This window comes from Sceloporus undulatus, chromosome 4, assembly GCF_019175285.1.
Source record: "Sceloporus undulatus isolate JIND9_A2432 ecotype Alabama chromosome 4, SceUnd_v1.1, whole genome shotgun sequence".
Taxonomy (NCBI): Eukaryota; Metazoa; Chordata; class Lepidosauria; order Squamata; family Phrynosomatidae; genus Sceloporus; species Sceloporus undulatus.
In genome coordinates, this window is record NC_056525.1 from 249404587 (window position 1) to 249426844 (window position 22258).

General features: G+C 45.6%; 1 protein-coding gene across 1 annotated transcript in view; it reads right to left on the reverse strand.

Moving 5' to 3' along the window:
• The window catches only part of CYHR1 (cysteine and histidine rich 1), a 28827-nt gene extending 7974 nt beyond the window's left edge, over window positions 1–20853 (reverse strand). The window contains exons 1-3 of the mRNA XM_042461537.1: window positions 20356–20853; window positions 2482–2720; window positions 902–1113 (exon numbers count right to left, since the gene is read on the reverse strand). Coding sequence (XP_042317471.1) covers window positions 902–1113; window positions 2482–2720; window positions 20356–20727 — 823 coding nt within the window. The 5' untranslated portion in view covers window positions 20728–20853. The remainder of the gene's footprint in view (window positions 1–901; window positions 1114–2481; window positions 2721–20355) is intronic.
• Window positions 20854–22258: the final 1405 nt, after the last annotated feature.

Below are 22258 nucleotides of genomic sequence, written 5' to 3' on the forward strand. Positions count from 1 at the left end.
GAGAGAGCAGTTTTATGCTCAAGGTCAAGAAAATCAGAAAATTCACACTAGAAATTTTTTTAAAGTTCCCTTTCCCAAAGGAACCCCCCAAGAAAGTACCCAACAGACATACAACAATCACATCAACAACTCACTGAACAAGAATTGTAATCTAAGCTAGAAGCTCCATAATTCGTTATTCCACAATAAAGGATGTTTATAGTTAACACACCCCAAAGTGCATGATATTCATAAACAAGAATCCCAAAACAGAGATAATTCAATGTTCAAATCATACAATGCATGCTCTCACACACACATACACACTCTCTAACAGAACTGGCACTGGTTTAATCCACAACCTGTGGTTTGGGGACAAATACAATGCCAGCACCTTACCTTCTACTACAAAGGAGTCCTTCTTCTGTGTGGGATCAATGTTGCCCAGTGGAGTAATCAGCAAGAAGAGAAATGCCAAAGAACCAATCAGCTGTGCCCAAGCTGCCAGGCTCTGAACAAGCAGTCCAAGTGCCAAAACCTGGGCAGAGACCACAAGACCCCCTGCCACAGCTTGACTTCCCCACATCATATATAACATCTTAGACACTCACCACCACCATCTCCTGCCTGACCCAGGATCTACCCTTCAACCTGAACTTTCAAGCAGACACAAAGAATCCAGTAGCACCTATGAGATTAACAAGAGCAGTTTGCTGGAGTAGCTATTTGGTGTGGTGGCCCTGCCTGCTCAGCAAAGACCCAGTCTTCTGACCTAGAGAAACAGTTGCAGCATATTGCATGAGAGAAACACATTCATCAGTTTATAACTGACACCAATGTGAAAAAGAAAAAGACAAAGAAATTTCTTAAAGCAATAATGGCTGTTTTTCTTTTTACATCCTGAGCATAACTCAGCAATTACCTGTATAGCCAATCTTCTCAAAGCTCAGCAGGCCAAAGATGCTGTTGTACAGCTGCATTTCCTTTTTATGCGTTTGGTCCATCTCATCCAGAATCTCCATCAGCTCGTTCCCGGTCTTGGTTGGGTGTGTGCACTCCGCCTCGTGTACTGTGAGCTCATGGAAAGGACCTTGCCATGGGCACCCAATCCGCTTGTACTTGCACCGAGTGACCCTGCAGTTAAAAAGAAAGGCAAAATTCAAATAAGTAGCAGCTTGAACGTCATGCTTGACATGCAAAGGCTACAGGATGAAGGATGCTGCAAAGCTACAAAGTATGAAACCTATGCCAACAAGACCTCATTGCTACAAGAAGTCATGTTGAGCTAAAACCCTAGGCTTCTGGATCTTGGCCTATCAGCCTCTTTTTACTGTCAGTTACATTCCAGCATAACATCTAGGCTCACAGGACAAGACGTTTCCGGGGGGGGGGGGGTGGATTTGGGATCCATCTCCCGGGGATTATTCAACTTTATGCAAGTGTTACATTAGAGAATGCCAGAATCGTGTTTTGCCTTGTTATAACTGTCCCTCCTATCACTGCTACCTCTCTCCAAAAAAATATACTTTTAGTATGATGGTAAACCTTTAAAAACCTCCATGTCTTTTTATCTTCAACACCAAAGATTTAGAGTCTGCACTTCACATAACCACAAAGAGGAGTGCTGGAGGCCTAAAAGCCACAGTCCCTCAGCCTCATCCATACCATCTTGTGCAATATAGTTCAAAGCATCTTACAGCATCTGACATCACCGACAATTCTAAAATACACTTCCTTTCTTAATACTTTCTTAATGAGGCAGCCAGAAACACACACCGTATTCTAAATGTGACCATAAAGCTGACAGTCTTATTTTCAAAAAAATTCCTAATAATCATAAGCATGGGATGTGTTTTGTTCAATATTGAGACTTAGCCCAGTGAATTTGTTAAGAACCTTTGCGATCTTGCACCTGGTTTAGATTTTACCCATATGTAATGTGGGGATGGTTCTAACCCTAGCATGAAACAGTCTGTATTTAGGTTCATTCATTCTCCTGTTTATCAATGTAACACATGATTTTACACCCAACAAGAAATTTCCTGTCTCCACACACCTAGAAAGAACAGCAGAAAATCCAAGTCTTTTGATAACTAGACACTCATTTTCTTGTCAGTAACGCATCATGCCCTGCCCCTCCCAGCCTGTCCCTCCAACAATAAAGTTACAGCACATGGCCTTGGATTCAAAGGCAGCAAGCAAGGACACCGCCATCACAGGTTTGCTTAGTGAGAATAGGAGAGGGAGTCTTCTCAGTGGCTGCTCCCACCCTTGCGTTCCTTTTGCCTGTAGGCAAAGATGTTGTTGTTTAAGCAGACTTTTTACTGAGGATATTTATCTTTTAAACTTCTGGTTGCTTTTGAAATGTGTTTTATGAGGTGAATTTAATTGTTTTTTTAGATTTTATTGTAAACATTTATTAATTAATGATTTTTGGAAGTTGCCCTGGGTCCTACTCTGGCAGAAACGTAGCAAGTAAATGAAATACATATAAATAACTACCTGTCCTGGCATTCTTCTTTCTGATGTCTCTCCAGGAGAGAGCGAGGAAACTGCCGCATGCAGAAGCCACACTCCGAGGGCAGCTCGCTGACCGCCTTTTCTACGGCAAGATTTCGGCAACAGAGGCTCTTGCTGATTTCACAGCGACAATTGGGACACGTGGCCTGTTCCTCTTTGAGCCGGGCATCTGCCAGCAGGTGGATGAAACACCCAGCGCACATCAAGTGGCCATTTGTACACTGTATAAAAGGGAAAATTAGAATTTTAGAGGACTTCTACAAGGGGCAGCACAAAATATTTACTCCACTCCAACACTGTGCTTGAATTACAGCTAGATTGATTTATATTTTTATCTTAGTTCTTCCTTGAAAAGTCTACAGCTGTCTATGTGGAATTTCCCATCCAGGCACTTTTATCAGGTCTTTTACACTTTAAAATCATGTTTGCAAGATAAATCCCTTTTAGTGCATTCCTGAACAAGATTACAAAAAGAAAAAGGTGCCATCTTCAATGGAGAAGTATCTGAGGAGAGAAAAACAGCTCAGTATACAGTCATCCCCCTCAACATGTGACCAGTCACAGCCCAAATCTAACAGCGTGTCTCACTCAGCTATTTTATGTGCTCCAAGAGATCAAAATCTAAACTACTCAAGAGCAAACTCAAGAAACATTCTTCTGAAACAATGAAGTACTATATATTGTTCTCAACCTCTCTCACAACTAGCAGAGTTATTTTTGTAAGCAACACATGAGGTAAGGAAGAGGATGGAACACCAAACTGACTAAATGGTGGAAGTGTGTTGTCACCCCAGATCATCAAGTTTCAACAGGTACAGCTTAACTAAGGTAACTGAACAAAAGGCCATAAAAGAACTGTGGAACCATTTAGTAAAGCACAGAATGTTCCATAATGAAATGCATCCCTAACAGATGTGTAATCTTTCCACAATCCTTTTATCAAATTTAAGCCCCCTCCTCATTCACCCAGATGTAGAGTCAAAGAAAAGCGATTTTCATAGACGTTCCTATACTTCAAAACACTTCTTTGGGAGGTGGTCCAACTAAATATAGCAGAACTTACTTCTAAATTTAACATGTACAGGCTTGCAACAAAAGATCCACTCACAGGAGACTGGGATGGTCCCAGAACAGGAAGTCCTGCAATTCTTGCTTATGACACAAATGCTTAGAAGACACCAACAGAAGCTTTTAGGGCCCGAGTGCCCAAAGTGCAACCCAAAACCCACTTATTTATTGCAAAGTGCCATGTCCCTTTGAGCTTCTAGTAACAAACTCTATGCTGGGGCGATGGCACATGTGCCCACAGAGAGGGCTCCGAGTGCCATCTCTGGCACGCGTGCCATAGGTTCGCCATCACTGTTATAAGGTGTAATACAACATATTAAAACTGGGGGTGTTGTTGTATTTCTTAAAGAAGTGTGGAGTAGATTGGCAGGACACCCTCTTGACTCTGGAATTACCATTCAAATCTAGCAATACAGAAATGGCAGTAGTGATAGGATGTTGCTGTTACAACAACAGTGACAGGATGCAGCAGGAGCAGCAACATGCCAAACGTCACACTAGAATGATGGAAGACAAATTCTGAATCACAGCCACCCCTGATCCTCGGACTCTGAGGGGGATGGCAGTGGGAGAAGCAATTATTCAGATGGTGGCAGTTAAATGTGAAGGAATAATGAGCCTTCTCACAGACAGCTAGAGAATCGATTCGAAGCTCTTCCCCATATCAAGGAGGATGAAGAAGAGCAGCATGGACAGACTTCAGGGACAGAGCAGGGGAGCCTGAGAGTCCCACCCGAGGGAACAGTCACTGCTAAGCCTCGGAGGAGGCGTGTGGTCGTAGTGGGGGACTCCTTGCTCAGGGGTACAGAAGCAGTGATTTGTAGGCCTGACAAGATGTCTCGAGAGGTGTGTTGTCTTCCAGGTGCAAAGATCCGTGATGTGACAGAGAGGCTGACAAGACTGGTCAAGCCTACTGACCAATACCCCTTCCTTTTGGTCCACGTGGGAACTAATGATACTGCAAGACACAGCCTTCAGAACATCAAAAGGGATTACGAGGCGCTTGGTAGGAAGCTGAAAGGAATGGATGCACTGGTTGTCATCTCGTCTCTTCTGCCAGTTGAAGGGCATGGTCCAGGAAGGGAGAGGAAAATAGCGGATGTGAACAACTGGCTTCGCAGATGGTGCCGCCGAGAAGGATTTTGATTCTTCGATCATGGGCTGCGGTTCCATGAGGAGGGACTTCTTGCAACAGACGGGTTGCATCTCACGCCAGTTGGAAGAAATGTTTTTGCCAACAGTCTCAAGAACTTGATCAGGAGGGCTTTAAACTGAGTTCCGAGGGGAAGGGAGACAATATTAAGGAAGGCGAAAGGGATGGCGAAAATAGTCAAACTGACATAGAGGAAACAAGAAAAAAAGTGCAAGGACCCAACAGTGGGAGGCAAAAAAACTTGCACAGGCAGCAAGTAAAAGGGAACCAAGGTCTAGGATGTCTCTACACTAATGCACAGAGCATGGGAAATAAACAAGATGAACTCGAACTCCTAGTACAACAAAGCAAATATGATATAATAGGCATCACTGAAACCTGGTGGGATGAGTCTCATGATTGGAATGTGGAAATAGAGGGGTATAACCTTTTAAAGAGAAATAGGCCAAATAAGAAAGGAGGAGGAATAGCACTATATGTCAGAGATATTTACACCAGTGAAGAGAACCTGGACATCAATCATGGAAGCCAGGTGGAGAGCATCTGGATAAGAATCAAAGGGGAGGGAAACAACAAGGATGTTACGGTGGGAGTCTACTACAGACCCCCAAGTCAGACGGAGGAATTGGATGATATCTTTCTAGGACAGATGACCACACACTCAGAAAAGAGAAATGTAGTAGTGATGGGCGACTTCAACTACCCTGATATTTGCTGGAAGTCAAACTCAGCAAAATCCTCAAGGCCTAGCAAATTCCTCACTTGCCTGGAAGACAATTTCATGGTCCAAAAGGTGGAAGAGGCAACAAGGGGGTCAGCTATTTTAGATCTGATCCTAACCAACAAGGATGACTTGGTTAATGGGGTGCAAGTGGTGGGATCCTTAGGTGGAAGTGACCATGTTCTCCTGGAGTTTGTTATACAATGGAAAGGAGAAGCCAGGCAGAGTCAGACACGCATCCTAGACTTTAGGAGAGCGGATTTCAGTAAACTTAGAGAAGTATTGAGGGCGATTCCATGGTCAGAAATACTAAAAGATAAAGGAGTTCAAGACAGATGGGAGTTTCTCAAAAGAGAGATACTGAAGGCACAATTTCAAACAGTTCCAGTGAGAAAGAAAAACGGGAGAAGTCTCAAGAAACCAGGATGGATGACTAAAGAACTTTCAACTGAGCTAAAATTAAAAAGGGACATGTATAAGAAATGGAAAAAGGGGGAAATCACAAAAAAGGAATTCAAAGAAATAGCAGGCATGTGTAGGGATAAAGTCAGAAAAGCTAAAGCGCAGAATGAACTCAGCCTTTCTAGAGAGGTTAAAGACAACAAAAAGGGCTTTTTTGGATATGTCCACAGCAAAAGGAAGAAGAAGGAAACGGTAGGGCCACTGTGTGGAGAAGATGGCAAAATGCTAACAGAAGAAAGAGAAAAGGCAGAATTACTCAACACTTTCTTTGCCTCCGTCTTCTCAGAAAAGGCAAAGGGGCTCAACCTGAGGATAATGGAGCAGAGGATAGAATAGGGGCATTTCAGCACAGAATAAGTAAAAAGATAGTAGAGGAACACCTTGTTAATTTAAATGAATTTAAGTCTCCAGGACCAGATGAACTCCATCCAAGGGTATTAAAAGAACTGGCAAATGTAATATCGGAGCCATTGGCAATAATAGTCTTTGAGGACTCCTGGAGAACAGGAGAGATCCCAGCCGACTGGCGGAGGGCAAACGTTGTCCCCATCTTCAAAAAGGGGAAAAAAGAGGATCCCAACAATTATGGTCCAGTTAGTCTGACATCAATCCCAGGAAAGATTCTGGAGCAGATCATTAAACAGAGAGTCTGTGAACATCTAGAAGGCAATGCCATAATCACAAAAAGTCAACATGGGTTTCAGAGAAAGAAGTCATGCCAGACAAACCTAATCTCTTTCTTTGATAAAATTACCAGCTTGGTAGATGAAGGGAATGCTGTGGATATAGTATATCTTGATTTCACTAAGGCCTTTGACAAGGTTCCCCATGACATTCTTGCAAACAAGCTTGTAAAATGTGGGCTAGACAAAGGAACTGTTACATGGATCTGTAATTGGTTGACCGGCCGAACCCAAAGGGTGCTCAACAATGGCACCTTTTCATCCTGGAGAGAAGTGACCAGTGGGGTCCCACAGGGCTCTGTCCTGGGCCCAGTGCTATTCAACATCTTTATCAATGACTTGGATGACAGAATTGGGAGCATACTTATCAAATTTGCAGATGACACCAAATTAGGGGGAATAGCTAATACCCCAGAGGACAGGATCAAGATTCAAAATGACCTGAATAGACTAGAAAGCTGGACCAAAGCTAACAAAATGAAATTCAACATGGAGAAATGTAAGGTATTGCACTTAGGACGGAAAAATAAAATGCACAGATATAGGATGGGGGACACCTGGCTGAATGAAACTACGTGTGAAAGGGATCTAGGAGTCCAAGTAGACCACAAGTTGAACATGAGTGAACAGTGTGATGCGGCAGCTAAAAAGGCCAATGCTATTTTAGGCTGCATCAATAGAAGTATAGTGTCTAGATCAAGAGAAGTAATAGTGCCACTGTATTCTGCTCTGGTCAGGCCCCACCTAGAATATTGTGTCCAGTTCTGGGCACCACAATTCAGAAAGGACATTGAGAAACTGGAGCGTGTCCAAAGGAGGGCGACAAAAATGGTGAAGGGTCTGGAAACCATGCCCTATGAGGAACGACTTAGGGAGCTGGGGATGTTTAGCCTGGAGAAAAGAAGGTTAAGAGGTGATATGATAGCCCTGTTTAAATATTTGAAAGGATGTCATATTGAAGAGGGAGAAAGCTTGTTTTCTGCTGCTCCAGAGAACAGGACCCGGAACAATGGATGCAAGCTCCAGGAAAAGAGATTCCACCTGAACATTAGGAGGAACTTCCTGACAGTAAGGGCTGTTCGACAGTGGAACACACTTCTTCCTCGGAGTGTAGTGGAGTCTCCTTCCTTGGAGGTCTTTAAACAGAGGCTGGATGGCCATCTGTCAGGGATGCTTTGATTTGGATTTCCTGCATGGCAGGGGGTTGGACTGGATGGCCCTAGTGGTCTCTTCCAACTCTACGATTCTATGATTCTATCTCCCCCAACTTGGTGCTCTCCAGACTGCACCTTGCAGGTATGTTGGCTGAGGGGATTCTGGGAGATCTAGTCAAGCAGATCTGGAGAGCAGATGATAGAGGAAGAGCCAAACCTCCGTCAAGTTCACCAGTTGTGACTCAGATGCCTTTCTCTTCCCTTCCTCAAAGGTTCACTGTTAAGGCCCATTGCCACCAGTGTAGACATACCCAAGGTGTGCAGTATTTTTTACATTATCAAGAACAGAACAGAGAAAGAATACATGAACTCTGCACTCCTGCTTTTACTCCATCCTTGCAACATACATATTTTAGTCCAAGTCATTTCACCAAGGATCTAATGACATTTGCTGTAGTAACTGAAGCACCTAATGCACAAAGGACTACAGACTCTCTAAGGCAGGCCACATTTTTCACGAGATTAGAAAAGCAGCACAAATTATCCTTTGACTGAACTTATCAGGAACCCATTAGAATCGCATCTGGGCAACAAGTGAGAATTCTCACTATCAAGTGTGTTTTACAAATGACTTGTCACTGAAGCATTGTGTCCTGTTCCATTACCCTGGTATTCAGGCTTCGTGTGTTTTAATGTTATTTCAGGTTTTTCTGCTTCCCATGCCTAGTGCTATTTAACAACTATCCTTTCCACCACCTCAGGTTTTTCAGACTTACAACAGCAACACCCAAAACTCCATTTTCATAGCCAGCCAACCAGACCAGCTGTATCTCCAGATGACAAACTAGGGCAATATAAGCTGTCTAGATAGTCTGCTACTTCACTGATGCTATGTGCATTCCCCATCACCATGCATGGATGTGAGAGTTAGACAGTGAAGAAAGCGGATAAGAAGAAAATCAACTAATCTTGAGATGTGGTGTTGGAGAAGAGTGTACCCTGGAGAGCAAAAAAGACAAACAAATTGGTCCTTGAACAGATCAAACCTGAAATCTCCCTGGAAGCCAAGATGATCAAACCGAGACAGTTATAGTTTGGCCACATCATGAGAAGGCATAACTCATTGAGAAAAATAATGATAGGAAAGGTGGAGAGAAGCAGAAAGAGAGGAAGACCACACGCCACATGGATGGACTCAGTTAGGGAGATCGCAGGCCTGAATCTGCAGGAACTAAGCAGAGCAGAGGAGGACAGGGGGTCTTGGGGATGTCTCATCCACAGGGTCACCATCAGCTGGGATTGCCTTGTGGGAAGCTAACAACAACAAAACCTTGTGCTAAGAAAACCTGCTTCCCCCACCAACATGCACACACTTTATACTTAGCTGTTGAAAAAGTGACCATGAACAATATGCTCTGCAGCAGTGTTCTCCTCAGAGAATAAAACAGAATGTTAACACTTCCTTCCTTAGCCATCCTATATGACAATAGTTTCAAACAATATGATCACACAGCTCTCTGCTTAGTTGCCAAGTTGGCCTTTAATGCTAAGACTCTTTAGGGATGGCTTTCTATTAGCGAAATATGGATGCAGAAGACGTGCTATGTACGTGGTGTGGAGCAATGGAAATAATCTGTTAACCTCAGTAGAAGCTGAGTTGTGCATATAGCAACATTACACATTGTGGTTGCGTCATGCTGTTGCATACTGCTGTTCCACATTTCACAACAGCACCCTGTCACTGATGGGTTACACAACCTGCTATTCTGCATGCAGGTTACGTAGTGCTGGTGCTCCCCATGTGGATAATTACACTAGATTGAGGGAATGTTGGTCTGCAACCTAGTTGTGTGCAGCCCTTCATTTAAACGTTCTACTTTCCCTTTATATGTGGCAAATCATGATGTAGGGTTGGGAGAGGAGATTAGACACTATTTTACAGCAGAGAAAAATGGGAGACGTTAACAATTCTGCACTTATTTTCACTGCTGTGGCAGAAATCAAAGCAAAGCAAGTCTATCAAAGAGAGGCGTGAGCAACCACCTAAACCCACAAGCAGGTAAGCAGAGGTTAAATATGAGTTAGGCCCCGTGAGTAACTGCTATTATGCAATTGCTGAACTGGCTTTCATAACCTAGTCTCCACACTTGTGGAAAGAGTGGCACCAACAGGTATAAACTGTACTTGGGCCAAGGTGGGCAATGTCTGGACAATGGCAAACCTTCAGGGCAGGGTATGACAGTTAAACGGACTAGGTACTACATTTCTCAGCCCACTGCAGCTAGTGAGCTGGGGCAGTCCTAGAGATTAAAGTAGAAGTGGGAGTCATGTGGCCCTCCAGAGGCTTCAGCACTGTAAGCCCCTCACATTCCTGGGTTATGCTGATAAGGACTGTAAGGATCTACATGACTTTTGGAGGGCTGTATAATGCCCAGCCCTGGATTAAAAGGTCAAGTAAATTATAGAAGTACATAATACAGGTTGAGACTCCCTTATCCAAAATGATCAACCCTGAGAGGAAAGTCAGAATGGAAGAAAGGGTTGTGCAGTACAAAGGCAAAATCCTGGAAAACCGGCTGGGGGGGGGGGGGGGGGAGGGAATGGTGGGTTCAATTATGAGGAAACCGAGCACATACAAATCGAACTCACCATCCATGCCGGCCGGCAAGTAGGGAAGGCTCTGGCTTGATGACATACAACTGCTGAAGGCAAGCAATTGGCTTGTGCTTTGTGCTGCTGAGCACAAGAGTAAGCCGAAGTGGCTTCTGAGAACTTCCAAGTTCCCAAATCATTGAGCAGGGGACCTTAGGTCATAACTTCATCCAAGAGAGTCACAGCACCACCAACACCACGCAAAACAGTGGTCCTTCAAATATATGGGCTGAAGCTGGATCCTGGGTCTGATAAAGATGGTAAAGCTTTCCAAGTTATCTCCTGCTCCAGATACTAGCCCAATGTGAAAGCTCTGGCTTGCATGCCAGGGGCACAGGTTCTCTGGCATATAAGAAAGAGAATTGCAACTAACCTTTACAAAGAACTTCCTGATGGTAAGAGCTGTCAGTGAAAAAGATGACCTCTGAAAGTAGTTGACTGGATTTTTTTAAATAAGAGGCTGGACAAGCATCTCTTGGGGTGGCTTCAGCTGTGGATTTCCTCCACTAACAACAGGTTGGGCGAGACAATCGCTGGAATCGTTTCCAACGCCACAATTCTAACATTCTGTGTCTCTGAGGAAGCAAAGAATCAGCTAAGAAGTCAAGCCTTATGAGTCCCTGCTAGACTGAAACATGTGAGTTTGCTAGGCCAAACACTTCCTCTCAGTCAAGGAATCACTAGGGGATTAAATGCCCTAAACACACTAGATCCCATCTGATCACTCCTGGTTAGTACTTGGATGAAGGTCTTCCAAAGAACACCAGGTGCTGTAGGCTCTATTTCAGAGAAAAGAACGGACAAAACCACCTCTGAGGACTCCTTGCCTAAGAAAACTCTATTAGATTCATGGCATTACCATAAGTCAACAGGTGACATGAAGGCATACACGCATACATATGCATACACACACACACAAGGAATGGTTTCAAGGAAGTGTCTCTCAGCCCCAACTCTGCTACCAACAGCAAATAAAACTTACAGGGCTGTTGTCAAAAATAATGACCGCAAAGTCATTTGCACACCAAAAATATCATATATGAATGGATAGGAAGGATAGTTATTAATGATGCCCAAACATTTTGCAAAGGCCAGTCTTTCCTGAATGTTCACAGCATTCAACTTTCTAGTTCAACACCATAACTTGTAATTAAATCTGTTTACACTCTCAACACACACCTCTTTCTGCTTCTAAGCTTCTTTTTCTAAATATGTTTAGAATTACCAAGAGAATCCTTCTTCCTTTCTTTCTTCTCCTTCTCCTCAACCCCTGACACTGGTTTTAAAACTGTTGGGTTGGGACCTACTATTTGATCAGATTCACCAGAAAGGGTTTAACAGCAGCTACAGCAGCACCACACTAGTATATGATCAGGTAAAAAACTAAGAGGTACTTCTCCAAATATGTCCAGGGTAAAGTTGATTTCTGGGCCTGAAGAAAGTGAAGACTATAAAGTTGGCCATGCTACCAACAGTGCTCAAAACTGCTACCAGCTACAAATGCAGACACACTGCTGTTATTCTGCCCAAGTGTTCAACTCTTGTAAGTTACTAGGTCAGCAGCTCATTTGTGAGTCAGGGAGATTCCCTTAATGCCATTAGAGGCAAGATTTCTGTTTGTGACCTTCAGAAAGGATTGCAGAATGAAAGGGAGAATAGAAATACTGACAAGTGGGAACATAGAGACCCTACTACACCCCAGGAAAGGGAAAGAGTGTTTCAAGCCTGTCAACCAAATAGTGACTTCAAGAGTACCTGCCAGGAAATGGTAGTGGTCACTGACTGTTTACAAACAACAACTAAAAGACGAAATGCAGCACCTCAAGTGAATCTGTGTGCTCTGTAGCAGGTGTGTGTATGTGCCTGCAAGTTGCCTGTCGACTTAGGGCAATCCCATAAATTTCAAAGGGTTTTCTTAGGCAAGAAACACTGAAACGTAGTTTTACCAGTTTCTTCCTGTGAAATATAGCCTACAGCACTTGGCAAGCCCCTGCCTACAGAAAAAAACCCAGAATAAAGTACCCTGGTAAGATGTTGGATATCACCCCTTTAACAGCCCACAACAGTCAAAGCCGGTCTTTGACAAAATTAAATGCTGCACACTACAACCAAGACACCAGACATTTCACTACCTCTTTATGGCACTCACTATATAGGAGGAAATGCTGCAAGCTAGTGTTGTGTGCCTTCAAGTCATTTATGATTTATGGCAACCCCAAGGCGACCCTATCATGGTGTTTTCTTGGCAAGATTTGTTCAGAGGTTTGCCATTGCCTTCCCCTGAAGCTGAGAGCATGCGACTTGCCCAAAGTCACCCAGTGGGTTTCACGGCTGAGCCAGGAATCGAATCCTGGCCTCTAGATGTGAAGTCCAATGCTCAAATCTTATGCCATGCTGGCTCTATAGGGTAGATTTGAATTTTCTCTTCTGCCTGGTTATGGAAGACAGCTTGCCATGTTATTGCAGTTTAAAGCTTGGAGTAATACTATTGTCATATGAACAAAGGATGCTGCCTTCCTCAGGTGACAGCATTGTCCCATCTTGCTCTGTATTGACTTACACTGACTGGCAGCATCTCTCCCAAGAGTCCAGAGTGGGATTTTTCATCAACAAAGCACAGATTCTAGCCCTGAGGCCCTCCTCAACCAAAACCTTCAAGATAATGTGACTGCCCCAAGCCACTTTTGAACCAGCTTTTCCAAGAAGTCAAAGCCCCATCACATTTGGTAAATCTTTAACGAAAGGTGCAAGTCGACTTCAGGCTTAAATACCTCTATCACTCCAGCCACTGTCCTTCGCTATTCAACCTTTTATCCTTATACAGAACAGACTATACATAGTTCTCCAATCATAGGTAAATTTTTCAAATTGGATCAACTAATTCTAAGGCTCAAATTACATTAAGATAAAAGAGAACAGCCAGTCATTTAAAAACTTTGGGGGGATATAGACCGCCATATAGTACGTATAGAATACGTACAACATGGCGGCGCCCCTTCCACATGGGGGCCGCCATGTTTATGTACTGGACGCATAGCGTCCAGACGTGTCGCGACGCCTATGACGTCGCGAATGCGCCAGTGGCGCCTCGCGACGTCATAAAGGCGCTGCAAAAAGAAGATCCAAAATGGAGCTTCTTTTTTGCTCCGCACGGGAGTTGCGTGGTTTGGCTGCTGTGGTTCCTGCGCGGAGCAAATGGCGCCGGCGGGAGACCGCCTCAAAGCGGCGGTCTGTATCCCGCCTTTATTTCATTATGAATATGCTGCCTTTCCAAGACATTTCAATGTGGCTTAGGTTAACAAACCATTAGAATGGCCAGAATGTTTTTAAATAAAACTACAAACCAGAAATAAAGACAAGGGGAGGCCAGGGACAGGACATGCCCACAGAGGTGGGAAATGAACCATCTTGCAACTGTTCCAGAAAAGTCAACACCCTTTTATAGAATCAAAGTCAGAAGGGGTCTCATACGCCATTAAATCCAAGCCCCTTCTCAGTGCAGGGTCTCCGGTTAAAAGCATCCCCAGCAGGTAACTGTCCAGACTCTTTTTGAAGGTGTCCAATGAAGGAGACCCTCAGCGCCTCTCTGGGCAATTGGTTCCAATGTTGAACTGTTCTTACTATCAAGATGTTCCTACTAACATTCAACTGAAACCAATCTGAACATGGCCAGCTCCTTCAACCTCTCCTCATGTTTTGCTCTCCACACCTCTCATCATCCTTGTTGCCCTTTCCTGAACCTGCTCCAATTTGCCTATATCCTTCTTAAACGAGGGACCCAGAACTAGATGCAGTACTCCAGATGAGGCCTGATCAGTGCAGAATATAGCAGGACTGTTACTTCCCTTGAACTATACCTCAACTTGGAAACTGCCCTTGACTTGGACATTTTTCTGTTAAGAGTGTTCCAGAGCTTGGGGGCCATGTCTGCTTCTGCCCTTGACCATCCTGACCTGATGAAGAGGAACATCATAAGAGCGGTTTGTGAGGCAAAGGCAGTACCTTGAATTGAGCCCAGAAGTAGACTACCACTGTTAATTAATATAGACTAAACTGAGCAGAAACACATCTCTCAGCACCTGAGAAGATGCTCAGCTGCACCTGCATCAGCTGAAGCTTCTGAATCATTTTAGAGAGCTGTCCCCTAATATGGCATCACAAACAAGACTGAAACCACCACTGGATGCCACACAAAGATGTTATAGTAACACTAAGTGTTTCCATTATCAGCACTGACTCAGAATTTAATTGCCTGTATGCTTCTCTTCACAGACATGTTGTCAACAACCCTTCTCTTCGCTGGGATTGTGAGTCTCTCTTCATACTGCTGCACAATGTTTTTAAATGGAAAAAATCAATTCCTGGCTGATTTTTCAGCAAGAAATTATGGGAACAGAAGAGCTCCAGCACTTCTTTATGCGACTAACTGGCAGAGAACATTATGCAGATATTTGAGGGTGCGATCATCAAAATTTAACATCACCAAGGAGATGACCTTTGCATTTAGGGACTTAACCAAGGCAGCTCACATGCCTCAATCACATGTTCAGTGTTTCTGGTTCACACGCTGCTTCTTTTACTCCCTATTGCAATTAAGTCCAGGGGGAGGGGGACAGACGGCTTTTATGCAGCAGAACAGCCATCGCTGATGCACACAACTGGACAAAAGTCCATTTGATTGTTGGCTACCCTGCCTGGTTTGGCTGAAGAGTCCTCTGTGGCAGGAATTCATGTTCGCAGGAATTCAACCAAACACAGAAGTTTAAAAAAAAAGAAAGAAAAGAAGCCATCCTCTTTTCATACAAGAACAGAGCGAGTGCTCAAGAGGAAAGCTTTGGCACAATGGCTCCTTGAAGGGAGCAAGGCATGTCCAAGGTGTGGCGGATTACCCCAAGCTACACCACAGAGCTCTTCCTTGACAAAATACAGAACCAAAAATAAGGCAACCCAGTGGCTGTACCCCATTTATCCCAAAAGCCTGTGGGGCCCAGAAACATCTGTTGCCCTCGCCAGAACAATCAGGCCAACTGCTAGCCAGCGTTACCACAGCAAACTTGCATCTGACAAAAGGTGGCTTTAGTCTAAAAAAAATCTTATGCCACATAAAATTAAAAGTGCCAAAAAGTCTCTGTGCTCTGCAGGAAAAGAAGCTTTGGGCTGGCATATTGTTGGACATATGATGAAAGGAGAGAAAGCAAAGCCAAAGAAGAAACAGATCCCAGGATTATGCAGAGAACTCTAAATCATTCTATATCCCTGTGGGAAAAGTAGATCTAGCACATGTCCATCTGGGAGGGGGGACTGTCCTTGTGAGAGAAAATATCAACCCATATTGAAAATTCGATGTTATTATTGTTATAGAGGACTTACTGCGATGTTGTTTGGGGAGGGAGAGGATAGTGGGATTATTTTATATTGTATGTATTTTGTCACTGTTGTAAGCCGCCTCGATCCTATTGAAGAGGTGGGATAAAAATAAATTATTATTATTATTTCCCAGAAATGTCCATGATAGGTTTGCCTTAGGGATACTATATGTTGGAAACAACTTGGACACACAACAACAATGCCAAATGAGATTGTGAAGCTCTTCCCCACCCTCTAGCACTATTTATGGGTTTCCACTACCTTTCAGTTGCAACCGCCATGCATGTGTCACAGTGTAAATACATAGCAACACACACACAGTGGTTCTCACAGGGAGTCCTAGATGCACAAAATAATATAGTCAGCCCTCCATATCTATGGATTATTTTATCCACAGATTGAAACATCCACGGTTTGAAAAGACACTTGTCCCTTCACACTTGCGGATGTGACTTTTGCAGATTTGATTATTCACGGATTTTATTAATATGTTCTCTCTAAGAATATCTCGGTCCTCCAGCACAACTCTATGGTCAACTTTAACCAAAGGTTGCATTGAAGGACCTAGAGATTCCCAGAGAGAACACTCCACTATGTATTTGTCCAGAACGCCAGGAGGACCACCCTTTGAGAGCCACTGCTCTAGAAAAACACAGAGGGCAGTTCTGAATTTTACAACAGAGACAAACACTATGAGCACATGGGGGGACTCACACAATTGCTAACTCCAGGTTTGCTATTTACATGCCATCCTCTCACCCAAGAATATTCAAAGAGGTAAAAGATTAACCAAGGTGTTTTTTTTTAAAAAAAAACCCATGCTTCGAACAGCATAGTTCATGTGGAGAACTAGTTTTTCAGCCAAACAAGTTTTACCAGGGGTCTGAATGTCTGTATGTACAGTATGTGTCTTCAGGTTACCTGTTGGCTTCTGGCAACTACATGAATTTTTCACAGGGTTTACTTGGGCAAAGAATACTCACTTGCCACTTCCTTCTTCTGAAATATAATCTACAGCACCTGGTTTTTGTTGGTAGTCTCCCTTCCAAGTACTAACCAGGGCTAACCTTGCTTAGCTTGCAAGATCAGGCAGGATCTGGTGCCTAGAGAGTATTTATGATACTGGCAACCAAAACCTCATTAATTACTGACATAGGTCCAAAACACACAGCAGAAATAATTCAGTTGGAGAGCACTTTAACTGCCTTTGCTCGATGCTAGGGAATTCTGGGAACTGTAGTTTTGTGAGACATTTAGCCTTCTCCGACAGAGCTTTGGTGCCACACCAAACTACATTTCCCAGGATTCCCTAGCACTGAATCAAGACAGGTAAAGTGGTCTTAAACTGGATTGCTTTTGCATTGTGTTTTGGACCTTGGGAAGAAGCAGCTGAGAGTGGCTTGGTTCCATGACTTGACATACATCGCAGCCATCATTTGTAACAGAGAACTAGAAAACATCCCATTTCAGAGATCTCTTCCATTTTGCTGATAGGAAAATACCATGATCGTGCCAGGGATGGAAATATAACATAAGCAGACGATCCAAATAAATGATACTAAGCAGAAGAGAAGTAAAAATACAGCCAAAACCACCATTATGAAAACACATCCTTCCCCTCCTTGTTAACTAACACAGGCATCTCCTAGTCCTCTTATTTTGTACTTACCATCTTCATATGCACCAGGGGTAGGATGCTGATTCATACCATCACTATACTACAGGTCCTCAGTAACAAGGGATAACTAAGCCACATTAAGCAATCTTCTGGAGTAAGACAAGTTTCTCTAAATAGTCTCCTCTCTGTTTCAAACATTTCATAACATTTTGAGTTTGTAACTTGACCTGAGACTGCTGTAGTCAGAATATGAACATGAAACGATCTAACAAAGGGCCCTTTCACACTACGACAACTATAGCAGTACGATTCCATTTTAAGTGCCCCAGCTGCTCCCTGTGCAATTTACGGAGGCAGTAAAGCTCTCAGGTAGGGATTTCTAAGTACCTTTTGCTGAACTGCAAATCCCAGGATTGTCTGGGATGAAGCCTTGGCAGGCATCACTACCATTTTGTAGAGTAAAAGGCTCCCACAGAGAGGTTGGCAACATGGCGCTTGCCAGACGTTTCTCACTACAACTACTGTCTTGGGCTTATGGAAACTGTAGTCCAAAACACCTGGCTACCCACCCCAAGAAGTCTAGAGAATAAGCTTCCAGGAGCCTGTGGCTCACCCCCACCTCATGTACCTGTCGAATACACATTTTACCATGCATCCACACATCAACTGTACCCATATAATCCATGTCAGGTTGCCAAAGTAAAAACTGGAAAGGGCTCCTGAACAGTCTGTGTAGAAAAGGCAATTCCAGCAAGTACAGCTTCTTATCTGATTGTGTGACAAGCCACACCTGCCTAAACTACCCCCTTCCACACAACCATTAATGGGACAAGAACCCTCATTGCATTGCCAAGAGGGCCCGTTTTTTGAGGGAAGGAGGGTTGCCACAATTTTGAGGGAAGGAAAAAGGAGCGGAAAGTGTCACATATGAATCCAACACCAGTAGCTTAGGTTTGGTACTTGCACAAATTAAAGGGGAGGGGGGCTTTATGGAGTCCCAGAATCCCTTGCAAGAGTGGAACTGGGGTTGAAGACCCCTTCTCTGAAGGCAGGCAGGCAAGGAGATTCCCTGCTTTTCAATGGGAAGGAAAGGGGAGCTGTACATTTCATGTGCAGATGCTGGGTCTGGTACCTACACAAACTGAAGGAGGCCTTTATGGACTCCTACCTAAATCCCTTGTGAGCAAAGTATTGGGGGTGAGGACCCTCCTCTTGAAGGAAAGAAGGAGAGGAGGTTCCCCAAATTTGAAAAGGAAGGAAAGAGGAGCTGTAGGCATCACCTGAGAATGTTAGGTTTGGTATCTGAGCAAATTAAAGACGGGAGAGACTTTATGGGGCCACAGACTCCCTTGCAAGCAAAGAATTGGGGGGCAAAGACTGAAGGCATTGGGAACAAGGAGCCCTTTTTATGCAGGGAGAAATGTGGAGTAAGGACCCCCATTTCTGAGGGAAATAATTCAGGTGAGAGGAAAAATGAGGGGAATCTCTCTTCTGAGAGAAGGAAATGGGCATAAGGGGCCCCTTTTCTGAGGGGAAAATGGGGTGAACACTCCCTTTTCTGAGGGAAGGAAAGGCGAGCTGAAGGTGTCACAAGTGAACGTTGAGTTTAGTGTCCACATCTATTAAAATGTGGGGGGGGGATGGACTCCCAGAATCCTTTGTAAGCAACCGATTGGTGGTAAGGAGACCTTTGTTTGAGGAAAAGGAGAGAAGCTTCCCCACTTTCCCAAAGGAAGGCAAGAGAAGCTGAAGAGCTCATTTGTGAATGCTAGGTTTAGTATCTTGTATTAAAAGGGGGAGGAGAGAGATATGGACTCCCAGAATCCTTTGCATGCAAAGAAGTGGGGTTCAGGACCCCTTTTCCCGAGAGAAAAATGTGAGGGAGGTCCTCCATTTCCCAAGGGAAGGACAGCTCAAGGTGTCATGTGTGAATGTTGGGTGTGGTACCTCCATGTATGACAAGATGGAAGGGGGCCTTATGAGGGTCCCAGAATCCCTTGAGAGCAAAGAAATGGGGGGCTGAGAGAAGGAAGGCAAGCAGGCTCCCCTCTTTTCTAAAGGATGCTCAGCTGAAGGCGTCTCCTCTCAATGGTGGGTTTGGCACCTGAGCAAATTCAAGAGCAGGGGGGCTTTATGGGGCCCCAGAATCCCTTAAGAACAGGGATTTGGAGGGCAAGGGGGTCAGAGAAGTTGGGGCTGAGGTCCTCTTTTCTGGGGGAAGGAACCCCTCTCTGAGGGAAAGGAGAAGTGGCTCCCCCCTCTTCTAAGGAAAGCCAAGGGAGCGGAAGGCATGCCATGCGGAGAGGCGAAGGGGACCCCCGCTTTTCTAGAGGAAGGGAAGGTACTTGGCCCCTGGATGGACAGGAGTCAAAGGAGGGCTGCTTTATGGGACCCCAGAATCTCTTATGGGGGTGAGAGCCCCCTTTTCCGAGAGAAGGAAAGAGAGGCAAGGAAAGGGGGGCCGGTGGAGCCAGGGGCGAACGCTGGGTTTGGGACCCCCACATATTTCAAGAAGGGAAAAGGGGGGGGAATGGGGGCAGGAGTCCCAAAATCTCTGGAGAGCAAAGGACCCCTTTTCTGGGAGAAGGAATCGGGGCAAGGACTCCCTTTTCTGGGGGAAAGGAGCCCCTTTTCTAAAGGCGTCGGGGGCGGAGGGGCTGCCACCGCCAGGCATCCGAAGGGGGGGCTCGATGGGGCCCAGCATTCCTTGCGAGGGGGAATTGGGGGCAAAGGCCCCTCTTTCCGCGGGGGAAACGGGGGCTGAGCGGGTTCCCCTTTTCGAAGGCGCCGCGCGGGAATGCTGCGTCTGGCCCCCGCCTGGCCTAAGAGAAGGGGCTTTCTGGGCCCAGCCCCCGCTGCGAGCCAAGGCCTGGCAGGGGAGAGGGCCCCTCTTCCGGGGGAACATGGGAAGGGAGGGGCTCTTAGGGCCCAGAGCCCCTCCGCGCTGCCCTTTCCTGGCCCTCTGCCGCGGGCTTCACCTGGTAGACGGAGGCCTTGGGGAGGTCGAGACAGACGGTGCAGCAGAGCACCGAGTAGAGCCGCTCCTCCAGCTTCACCCCGCCGCCGCCGCCTCCTTCGGCGCCTCCCGGGAGCTTGAGCCGCTTCTTGGGCGGCGCGTCGGAGTCTCGGTCGCCGCCGGGCTCGGGCTGCAATTGCCGGCCTCCTCCGCCGCCCCCCGCTCCCGCCCCGCCCGCCCCGAGCTGCAGCAGCGGCGGCCCCGGCTCCTCCGCGCCCCCCGGGCCGGGCCCCGCCGCCTCCCCCAGCGCCAGAGGGACGCCGGCGGCCCCCGAGGCGGCCACCGACGCCGCCCCGGCTCCTCCTCCGGGCTCCCGCTCGTCCGGCCCCGACATGCTCCGGTTGCGCTGGTGTCTCTTCTCAGCCGGTGGCTCCGCTCCCCTTAGGCGCCGCCATCTTTGTTTGGCCGCTGCTGCTGCTGCTTCTTCTTCTTCTCCTCCTCGGCCGCCCCGTGGCCACGCCCACCGGCCCCGCGCAGCAGCCAATCAGCGGCGGCACAAAAGAGACGGGCGTGCACCTCCTCCAATCGCCTCCCTCCTTCTTCCCGAAGAAGGGCAAAAAGCGCAGCGACGCTCTTCTATATTTACGCCACGCCGCCGCCAATCAGAGCTCGCGGAGGGCGGGCCAATTGGATGTCACTTGAGACAGCACAAAGGACGAATCGGCGGCGCCGCTCGCAGGAAAAAAGGCGGGGCGAGGGCCAGGCGCGTGACGTAAGGAAGGAGGCGGGGCTCCTGCGGGGAAGATTCCCTCATCGCGACTCGCGATCTGCACGTGAGAACGGGCCGTCACGTGTCAGCCCCAGGGAAAGAGCTTTACAGAAAGCCCTTTGCCTCAGATTCCTTACAGATTCGTTCCCAAAGCTTAGAATAGTTACTTTTTTATGGACTAAGGCATTCAGGACCCTTTCGGCTGCGGATTCTGGGCATTGTAGTGACTGTCCGAAAGAGTAACTAGGCTAAATCCAAAAGTAACTATGCCAAATCCAAAGAGTAACTATCCTAAAACTAAAGAGTAACTATCCTAAATCCAAAGAGTAACTACCCTAATGGCAAAATCCTAACTCCAAAGAGTAACTTTCTCAAATCCAAAAAAAGCCCACATTGTAGTTACTAAGCTGGGGTTGTTTTGAGGTGATATATATATATATATATATATAGTTTTATCTTTTAAAAAATATGTTTAATTCCTATAATAACTCTCTGTTTTAATAACGTAATAATTGAACTCCTTTTTAATATTGTACTTTTTTCTGTGTTTGTAATTGTACTGTTGTTGTTGTTGTTGTTGTTTTTAATGTTACAAAGCCTCTCTGGGAAAAGAGCGGGATACAAATATAATTAATAATTAATAATTTGTTTTATTTATATACCGCTATTCCAAAGATCATAGCGGTGAACAGCAAGTAAGCTAATTAGCAAGTAAGCTAATTTGCCCCCAACAGTCTGGGTACTCATTTTAGCTCCCTCCTCGGAAGGATGTAAGCCTGAGTCGAGCTTGGGCCCTTTTGCTGGTCTTGAACTCGCAACCTTGTGGTTTTGAGTGAATGGCTGGAGTACAGGCATTTAACCACTGCGCCACCAGGGCTCCATACTCGTCGCTCCTGATGACAAATCAGGTAAATGCGACGGTCAGGAGTGCCTGTTATCAGCTTTGGCTGATACGCCAGCTGCGCCCTTTTCTGGAAGTAAGGGATCTCGAGACGGTTGTGCACGCGCTGGTAATCTCACGCCTTGACTTCTGTAATGCACTCTACATGGGGCTACCCCTGTGCTTGACTCGGAAATTACAGCTGGTTCAAAACATGGCAGCCAGGCTTGTCTCAGGAACATCTAGGAGGGACCACATTACTCCGGTTTTGAGGTC